The sequence below is a fragment of the Dipteris shenzhenensis genome, chromosome 31 (genome assembly GCF_047967505.1).
Source record: "Dipteris shenzhenensis isolate YYH24624 ecotype China chromosome 31, Dip_SZ_1.0, whole genome shotgun sequence".
Classification (NCBI taxonomy): Eukaryota; Viridiplantae; Streptophyta; class Polypodiopsida; order Gleicheniales; family Dipteridaceae; genus Dipteris; species Dipteris shenzhenensis.
Window position 1 is genome coordinate 15111934 of NC_141626.1, and position 10365 is coordinate 15122298.

A 10365-nucleotide genomic window follows, 5' to 3' on the forward strand; every position below is an offset into this window, starting at 1 on the left:
AGACTTGGTCGGAATCGCTCTGCGAATTCCCACTCCAGCATCCGTCTTCGATAAGCACGAAAGCGCGACGCGGGACGACGACAAGAGGCCGGAGATCGAGAGAAGAAGGGGGAGCGAAGGGGGGTGGGAGGCGCGCGAAGGAGATCAAGAGAAGGAGAGAGAGAGAGATCTGGGGAGGCTGCGAGGGATGAAACGATAGGTGGGGGGGAATGAGGCGGAGGGGAATGCAAATGCAAATGGCGATGGTGGCGATGGCGATGGCGGTGGTGGTTGCTCTCACATCCTAAGCGTAGGTCTCTCTCTCCACACGCATATAAGCTCCCGCCATAGCTGCTGCGGGCTTCTCGCGCTTTCCTTCTCGTCAGAGCTGAGCTTGCTTTCCTTCTCGTCAGAGCTGAGCTAGCAGGAGGCGGGCGGGGCTAAAATCTTCTCGGGGAGCGAGCAAAGCGGGGCAGATCACGATGCGTGGTCGGAATAGCGGCGGGAGTTTCCATTCGAGCGAAGGGTTTCGATGCGGCTGAGGAAAGCAAGGGGCGTGAACGACAAGCAGCCGGCGATCAGGAGAAGAAGGAGGTGAGTTCGGATCTGTAGAGGATGAAACGAGAGGTGCAAATGGCGATGGCGATGGCGATGGTGGTGTGCATTGTGTCGATGGCGATGGTGGACGTGGAAGCAACGACGGATGCAACAGATTTGAAGGTTTTACAAGAGCTTCTAGCGAACGTGGGAGGGACGAAATCTCTTCCGTCATGGACAGGCAACGATCCTTGCGGGAGCGCATGGACGTACATAGTCTGCAAAGGAAGTTCCGTCATCAGCATTCAATTACAGAACACAAATCTGCAAGGCCAACTTCCGTCGTCTCTCAATCAGATGACGAATTTGCAAGCTATCGCCTTGCAAGGCAACAATTTCTCCGGTCCTCTTCCTTCTCTTTCCGGTCTCGCAGCCCTTCAAACAGCTTACCTCGACGGACAATTTTTCTCCGTCATCCCTTCCGATTTCTTCCATGGCCTCTCCTCCCTCACCTTCATCGCCCTCGATTACTCCCCCCTCAACTCCTCCTCCGGTGGCTGGCCTCTCCCCCTCGATATTGCCTCCCTTTCCTCCCTCCAAACCTTGTCCCTCACCCGTTGCTCCGTCTCTGGTTCCCTCCCTCCCTTCCTTGCTTCCCTCCCTAGCCTCCAAAACCTCCGCCTCGCTTACAACCTCCTCACTGGCTCCATCCCTCCTTCCTTCTCCTCCGCCAATTTCATCTCCTTGCAGCTCAACAATCAGCTCAGCTCCTCCCGCCTCTCCGGCCCCATCGACCCCGTCGCCTCCCTCCCTTCCCTCTCCCAGCTCTGGCTCCAAGTCAATGCCTTCTCCGGTACCATCCCCCCCGGCCTTGGCTCCCTCCTCTCCCTCCAGGATTGCCGCCTCAACGACAACCAGCTCGTCGGCCCCATTCCCACCACTTTCTCCTCGTCCACCTCTCTGTATTGGTTTTCCGTTCGGCACAACAGCCTGGACGGTGCCGTGCCCAGTATCCCTAAGCTCCCCCCTGCGAATTACACGTTCGATGGCAATATGTTCTGCTCCACTAAGATCGGGGACTCCTGTGCTCCAGAAGTGAACGCATTGCTGGCGTTCTTGGGCGGGGTTGGATATCCGTTGACTTTGGTGCAATCCTGGATTGGTAACAATCCTTGCGCATCTTGGTCTGGCATCATCTGCGATGCATCGACCTCAAAGGTGATTACGATCAACCTTCCGAACCAAAAACTCACTGGATCCATCTCCCCTGCTCTTGCCAATCTCACCTCGCTTGTGAACCTCATTCTCAGCAATAACAATCTCTCGGGTACTATTCCATCTTCTCTTGCTACGATACATACGCTTAGTCGGGTCTCCCTCGAGAATAACAATCTAGATCCGCCAGTTCCATCTCTACCTCGGGTGAGTCTCAATGTTTCGGGTAATCCGGCAATAAACAAGATGAGCCCATCCACTGCACCTAGCTCTCCCAGTAGCGCGGCACCCAGCTCTCCCAGTAGCTCGAGCTCGCCCAGTAGCTCGCCCAGTGGGAGTGGGGGTGGGAATCGGAGCGGGAGTGGGAGTGGAAGCGGAGCTACTCTGGGTGGGAGTACACCCACGACTAAAACGTCTGCGGAACAGAAGTCGCGCAGTCGGTCAATCGGAACTCTAGTGGGTGGCGTTGTCGGAGCTGTCTGCATTGTCTTCGTTGCAGGAATACTTGTTTTCTTTTTCGTCAGAAAGAAGAAGAGATACTCTAGGGTGCAGAGTCCCCACACAATTCTGGTCCACCCCGGCAGCGGTCGAGGTGATCCTGGCGTCGTTAAAGTTACTGTCGGCAACAGGGTCGCAAGTGTAAGCGACGCTCAGAGCCATACAGACAGCCCACCTCGCGATGTTCAAGTGGTGGAGGCAGGCAATCTGGTGATCTCCATTCAGGTGCTACGCAACGTAACCAACAACTTCAGTCAAGAAAATGTGCTCGGCAAAGGTGGGTTTGGGGTCGTGTACAAAGGGGAGCTGGACGATGGCACGAAGATAGCCGTGAAGAGAATGGAAGCGTCTGTTGTAAGCAATAAAGGTCTGAATGAATTCCAAGCCGAGATCGCTGTGTTGACGAAGGTGAGGCACAGGCATCTAGTGGCCCTACTTGGTTACTGCATCGACGGAAACGAGAGGCTGTTGGTTTACGAATACATGCCCTTGGGCACCTTGAGCCAACACCTCTTTGAACATGCAAAGCTCGGATTTCCGCCGTTGAACTTGAAACGACGTCTGAGCATTGCTTTGGACGTGGCTCGCGGCATGGAGTACTTACACGGCCTTGCGCAGACCAGCTTCATTCATAGAGATCTGAAGCCATCCAACATTCTTCTGGGTGACGATTATCGGGCCAAGGTTTCGGATTTCGGGCTGGTGAAGTTAGCAAGCGAAGATAAATTCTCAGTGGAGACCAGATTGGCCGGCACCTTCGGTTATCTAGCTCCGGAATATGCAGGTACCTTCACTCCCAAGTTTCCGATTAGCGTATTTCAACGTATTACTCTTTGTTTCTTCTTATGAGCCGGTTGAGCTTGTTGATGGGCAATGTTATTAGCATAATGGCAGCGTACAAAATTCTGCTGGTCGCTGTTTCGCTTCTTAGTTTACTTAGTTGCTCCTTCTTTGAAGATCATCGTAAAAAATGAGTCTTTGCTTTTTTCCTTGCCAATTTGGCTGATACGTTCTCCCTTATGTCAGCAAAGCTTAACTTACCTTAGTAATGACTAATCTGCAACAATCACTTCAGGGGGCTTGTAGAGCCGTTGTGTAAAAGCGCTTGTGGCCTGTCAGGTATGTTAGTCTAGATAGGACGAGCTGGCAAAATACATGGAACGACTTGCTTGGCGATGTCTTGCACGGCTGTTGATGAAGCAAACTATTTGGACGGCATTTGTTAGGATTGCGTTAGCCGATCGTGTCGCTTGAGGCTGGCATAGGCGAAGTCAATTCGGCGTAATGGTCAGGAGTCACGTATAGGCAGGTAGAGGGAATGCTAGAAGATCTGGGGTGGGACGTAATGCAGGGTGTCTGGGATGGTGGGTGGAATGCTGTAGAAAGTGGGAAAAGACAGAGAAACAAGAGGAGAGGTATTTGGTAGACGGTTGGTCGAATTGTGCTTGTGAAAGTAGGGTCGAATTCTGCAGCTTGTTGAGGAAACAGAAGGGAGCAATGGTCACAGGGGTCATGTGTAGGCAGGTAGAGGGAATGTTAGAAGATCTGGGGTGGGTTGAAGGGCATTAAAATTGTGGTATCTGGGATGGTGGGTGGAATTTGTTCTGTGGAAAGAGGGAAAAGACAGATAAACAGCAAGGGATATGCATGGTAGAGGGTGGGCCGAATTGCGCTGCTGCCTGCAGGGTACTGGATAGGTAGAGAAGAAGACAAAGTATAAAACGATCTGCAGCTTGTGGTGAAAAGATAGTGGATGATGCATTATGCGGGTGTGTGCATTCTGTGGTGTGATGATGAGAATCATGCCAAATGTCTCTTTGCAAATGTTCAACCCTTGAGTTCCAATGACATAAACCTGTGTTAGAGATGGAGTCATTGTGAACGAAACCTTCTAGAAGAACAGTCCTTTCATTTCGAATGACATGGATGATCTTAAACCTGTTTTATAGACGGGACTCTTTGTGAATGAAAAAGCAACATTGTCCTTGAAGAAGTAGCTGATGTTGGTTGTTGATGTGGGAAAAAAGCTGCTGTAGTGTGTCGATAAGGGGAAAAAGCTGATGTTGTGTGTTTGGGCAAAATGCAGTGACAGGGCGAGTGACGACGAAATCGGACGTGTTCAGTTTCGGGGTGGTATTGATGGAGCTGATCACGGGGAGGAAAGCCCTGGACGAGACGCAGGTAGAGGAAGAGAGCGTTCATCTGGTGTCATGGTTCCGAAGGATGAGCAGCAAAAAGGAAGACTTCATAAGAGCAATAGACCCAATTCTGGAGGTGACAGACGAGGCCTTCCAGAGCATAAAAGCGGTGGCCGAGCTAGCAGGGTACTGCACCATGAGGGAAGCATGGCAAAGGCCAGACATGGGGCATGTGGTCAATGTATTATCCCCTCTCGTTGAGCTTTGGAAACCCACAGACATTGAAGGGGACGATGGAATTGGCATTGACTTAGATATGACCTTACCCCAGGCTCTCAAAAAATGGCAAGCCTTTGAAGGTTCCTCTTCTTCAGCTTCTGCTATTTTCTCTAACACCGATTTGGACGATACCAACGGTAGTATGCCGAGCCGTCCCACTGGCTTTGCAGACTCTTTTACCTCCACAGACGGCCGCTAGAAATGTCGGGTCCCGCCAAATTTAGCCGCTTTTGCTGGCCTCCAGCTGTTTTTTTCCTACCTATATATTCGTCCAGCTGTCTTCTGTCACGTGGGCCCACGGGCCCACCCGGGCGCTTCTTCTAAATTCCAAAAAGAAAAAAGGCCCTTTTACCTCGTGCCACTTGGGGCCCGACCCCTATGTAACGGCTGTCCTGTTCGTCAACGTGCCTGCCAGGCTGGCTGGCTTAATAAACTCCCCCTTTGTGAGAGACAGTTCAGAACCCCAAAAAAACATGCAGAAAAGCTCTGACTTTGTACCTCCTTCGGCTGTCGCATCTAATGCTAAGCTTTTTTGTGCACAGCTGGTAAGCACGCACACACAACGTTCCAATATCCATCCCCTCCTTTTCTATTTGCCCCGCCTCTTGGCTACAGCACCTGTCCTGTCACTCTTTGAAGTGCTCTTTGAGTTCAAGTATTGAAGGTGCCTCTCCCCAACCTATTTTGTTTGACTAATGCTTAAAATTCTTACATATTTTATATATATCTTGGGCAAGTTTGTGCTGACCTTGAAGTTAATTGGAATGAGACAGCAACCAAGAGTTAAAAGATAATCTGAACTTATGCCAAACATAAAAAAAAATTGCTTCAAGACATACTTGGTGCATGATTTGCAACGCAATATTTATTTTCTTACAAGTACTTAATTCTTCATGCAATTTTGGTATTGGGCTTTTCTAAAACTCTTGCTTTTGAGCTCTTAACATGAGCATAAATTCTCCCATAAAAAAAAACATGAGTAAAAATTCTAGCAACTTTTAATGTAATTATATGCTATAAACTACATTGAAATGAGAATCGAGAAGTCTTTTTAATCTTTTGTAATATCATAGAATCCCTTAATGGAAGTCTCTATAAAAGCTATAGGGTAATGTTAGATTATTATAACAAAATGTTGAGTTCAAAGCTATATGTTTTGAGAGACTTTCCATTGGAACAAATTGTGACCTCTTAGAGTGTCTTCATTCACAACCTTAGCTAAGGTTGGATAATACTTATGTTGGATGCAATGTTATCCATCTCCTTCTGTGATAAGAAAGCTATGGCAATCTTCATTGACAACACTCCCAACAACTATGAATGTTGCACGATCCAGAGGATTGGATCAAGAAGAGGATTGGATCGAGATCAAGGAGGACATGTTAATAGATTGGTCAACAATATGCCATCGTTGGTTAAGTGATGTGATTTGATGGATAGTGGTAAGTTCATGGAGCCAGGATTGTCTTGGAGTTAGATGGATTCAAGAGGATGGTAAAAGAATGAGAAGAGAGTGGTATAAAGAGATTAGGCTTGCCTCTCCTTTCAAAAGGTGACTTGTATAAAAGGCCAAATGGTTAACTTTGGTCTTCATTGTTGTTTGTAGAAGTTTGAATACAAGCTCCCTCTTCTCTTCCAAGAGTGTTTTTGGGTGTTTCCTTGTTTCCATTGTAGTGTCCTTGTGTTTGCCACTCCATTTTCCTTCACTCCCCTCTTCCCTTCTTCTTTTCCCTCCCTTCTTCCCTCTCTTCTCCCCGTTCCCTCTTTCTCTCGTGGAAACACATTGCAACAATCTGGAGGTCGCTTGAGTGACATTTGCGAATGGCTCGTGCCTTGCATTGCTCTCACAAGTGGTAGCTTGGAGTGGAGGCTCCATCAGAATCTCTTCAATATCCCCATGACATGGGAGTCACCGTCGAGACTTACACAGTTGCCCTTGTTGAGGCAAACATGGGTAAATTCGTTTTGTGTAAGAACTGCTTCCCAAAGTGCAATGCTAAAAATCAAATGACTATTTTTATGTTAATGAAGTATTTTCCATAGTGCGATAAAATACGCTACCCTTGCCAAGGAAAACTTGGGCGATTTTGTTGGGTGAAAGATGTGCTTTCCATAGCATAATACCAAGAATTAAAGGACTATTTTTAAAGCTCGAGAAATTGTTTCTTGCATGTGATAACGTATTGGAGAAGAGTAGCAAATAGGTTAATTTTCAGGCATCGTGACCTCAAATAGGTAGTATGCCAATGTACTCCCTATTTCAATGTCAACTGAATGCTTTGTCTTTCTCACAAATTAGCCCATCATCTTGATATCGCTCTTTCATAAGCTGAATACAACCCAACAAATCGGGTCTATTTTGACTATTAAACTAGGAAATTCATGCATACTTACTGAATAGAAAAAACTATATTTTCTTCTTTATCTAGAGAATTGCATTTCCTATATAGCTATCTAGTAAATGTAAATCTTAGATATGGAGAATGAAGTGTTTTGTGTTTCTACTCTAAAGAATTGGATTACCTATATAGTGCTATCTAGGAAATGTGAGTTTTAATATGGAAAATGAAGTGGATTTGACTTTTGTTATGAAGGGAATTTATTTCTTATATAGCTCATGTATATTGCTATCTAGGAAATGCGGTTTTTATATGGATAATGCAATGGATTTCACTTTTGCTATGTAGGGAATTGTATTTTCTATGTAGTCCACTCATATTGCTATCTAGGAAATGTGACTTTTAATATGGAGGGTGCAGTGGGTTCTACAATTCCTATACAGCAAACGAGGTCTTTATATAGCAAAATTAGCAAGAATGTATCTTTTCATTTGTAGTAATTGTAATTATCTAAATAACAATGAGTTGTTTATTTAAGAAATAAGCTAGAACAGGTTCAAGGAGGAAATTAGAATTAAGCTAAAACGGGTTCAGGGAGGAAATTCGAGCCATGTGGAAATCTTGTACAGAGAATTTTGTCGACCCCAAAGAAAGATGGGATAGGGGTGTTCATGGTGTTTAGCTAATAGTTGGCGCACTCTGTTTGGATCAATACGGGCGATAGAAACCAAATCTAGAGCAATGCTTTGAGCCAGAGGTGCACTCCAGGGGGTAGAATCGTCAGTTAAAAGGGTTTGGCAAAAGGCACAAGGAATGAAGAGAACGGAGCTTAGTCATTTCTGAAGAGGAAGGGAGAGAGAGCTTCAAAATGGAGGTGATGGGGAAGATGATGAGGTGGCAGTACCAAAGTGGACTCTCTAGAGCCTACCAGCTCTGGTACCAAATCTAGAAGAGTGTGAGATAGAAGAGATGCATCATGGCACAAAGAGTGGGAGCATAAGTGAGGCAAAATCCATTGTATTAGAATGAAGGAATGACCTCCATTTTATAGAAAGAGAGGATGGTGTAGGCACCTCCCCTATATCAGTGGCAATCAGCCCCTACATCAGTGGGACTGGCCTAAATCAAAGGAAACTCCCATGTGGGGACCTTTGGCTTGTATCATCACTTAGGTCACATACTAGACACATCATAGCACTTGATGTGCCTCTACAACACACACACACACACACACACACACACACACACACACACACACACACACACATGTGACTCCCCTAGATGCACACATGCACCATAGAGCAATCTCTTGACCATAGTTATCCCAACACCATTGCCATGCACATGGCTCGAGGGGGTTCTCTTAACCATACCTGGAAGTTAAGATGGTGTGCTACATGGTGGAAGGAGAGACTCTGTGAAGTTGGGTGCAAGTAATCTTTGGCAAGGCTAGCTTCCTTATGTGGAAGGTCATGTTTAATGTGGCTGCCAGTGAGGCATCGCCTGGCAAAATTTATTGATGTCTCTGTCCAACATGCTAGTGAAATTTTATTACCTATCAAATATAATTTGCATGGTTGGGCCTGCATTTTTCCTTGTTTCTCATCATGCATAATGCATGAGGGTCAAAAAATACGTGCGGGGGTGCTTCTACCCTATGTGCATGTCTCCAATGGCTATGATTCTTTCCAAGTGTGTTAATCTTAACTCAAGACTCGTACAAAATATCATAGCCATAGGATATCATTCACGTGGTTGCGCATGCACTTTTCTTGGTTTCTCACCATGCGCCATTTAATAAGTGTCAAAAATATGTATTAGGATACTTCTATCCTACGTGCTTATCTCACTGATGGATCCATTGGGCTGTAATTTATAGGGTTGGGCATGCATGTTCCTTATGTCTCACCATGCGTCATGCATGACTATCAAAAAATATGCATCGGGTTGCTTCTAGCCTATGTGTTTATCTCCATTGGTTATGATACTTTGCATTGGCATTAATATTATCCACGTTAAGTCCCATTAAAAGTATCATACCCATACCCATGAAATACCATTTCCATGGTTGGGCGTACTTTTTTCTTTTTTCTTATTCTTGTTTCTCACCACCCCTCATGCATGACTGTAAAAAAAAAAGCATTTGGGTGCTTCTATCCTATGTGCGCCTCTTAGATGGATATGATACTTTGCATGGGCATTAATCTTACCCATATTAATTCCCATAAAAATTATCATACCCATAGTATATTTTTTGTAGGATTGGCCATGCAATTTTTCTTGTTTCTCATCACGAGTAATGCATGAGCATCAAAAAATATGCATCGGGGTGCTTCTAGCGTATGTCTGTGTCCTTAATGCATATGATGCTTTAATATTACCCACTTTATCTCTTTGGAGAAGTATAATAGCCATCAGCTATCAATTGCATGGTTGGACATGCATTTTGCCTTATTTCTCATCATCACCATGCATCATGCATGAGTATCAAAAATATTCATCAGGGTGATTCTATCCTATGTGTTTATCTCCGATGGGTATGATACTATGCACGTCTTAATATTACCAAATTAAATTCAAATTCAATTTACCATAGCCATTAGATATCATTGGGATGGTTGGGCATGTATATTTCCTTGTTTTTCCCTAGGTGCTACCCATCAGTGTCAAAAATACAAATCATGGTGCTTCTAGCCTACATGTTTCTCTATGATGAGTATGATACTTTGGAGTAGTGTTAATCATACCAAATTAAGGTCCCATGCTAAGTATCATATCCATTGGATATCATTTTTAAGATTGGACATGCATTTTTTTTTGTTTCACCACATCATGCATTAGTGTAAAAAAAGATGCATCCGAGTGCTTCTATCCTATGTGTGTGTCTGTGATGATATGATTATTTGCAATGAGTTTCATCTTATCTACTTTAATGCCCTTTCAAAGTATCATAGGAATAGGATATCATTCGCATGGTTGGTCATGCATTTTTCCTTGTTTCTCACGACCATGAGTGTCAAAAATATGCATCGAGGTGCTTCTATCCTACGTGTTTATCTCTGGTGGGTATGATATTATTCACACAACTTAATATTTCCTACTTTTAGTCCCATGCAAAGTACCATAGCCATTAAATATCATTTGTATGGTTGGGCTTGCATATTTTCTTGTTTCTTCCCATGCATCATGCATGAGTGTCAAAAAATATGCATTGTAGTATAATACTTTGGATGAGTGTTAATGTTATTAAATTTAAGGCTTTTGCTATGTATCATACCATCGGATATCATTTTCATGGTTGGACATGCATTTTTCATTGTTTCTCACCACTCATCTAAAAAACTTTGCATCTAGGTGCTTCTATCCTATGTACATGTCTC

The 10365-nt window shown here is 44.9% G+C and overlaps 1 protein-coding gene across 1 annotated transcript; it reads left to right on the forward strand.

Annotated features, from left to right (window-relative positions):
* Positions 1-227: 227 nt before the first annotated feature.
* On the forward strand, positions 228-5340 carry LOC147881086 (receptor-like kinase TMK3). The gene is made up of 2 exons (XM_087402258.1): positions 228-3013; positions 4316-5340. The coding sequence occupies exons 1-2, from the start codon at positions 595-597 to the stop codon at positions 4843-4845; spliced, it is 2949 nt and encodes a 982-aa protein (XP_087258384.1). The 5' UTR covers positions 228-594; the 3' UTR covers positions 4846-5340.
* The last annotated feature ends 5025 nt before the right edge of the window (positions 5341-10365 follow it).

What these genes read in the sequence shown, in the direction of transcription:
- LOC147881086 (XM_087402258.1), top strand. Translation starts at nt 595, where the DNA reads ATGAAACGAGAGGTGCAAATGGCGATGGCGATGGCGATGGTGGTGTGC. An exon ending in TCTAGCTCCGGAATATGCAG is followed by an intron (nt 3,014 to 4,315) that starts GTACCTTCACTC and finishes GGCAAAATGCAG; the next exon opens with TGACAGGGCGAGTGACGACG.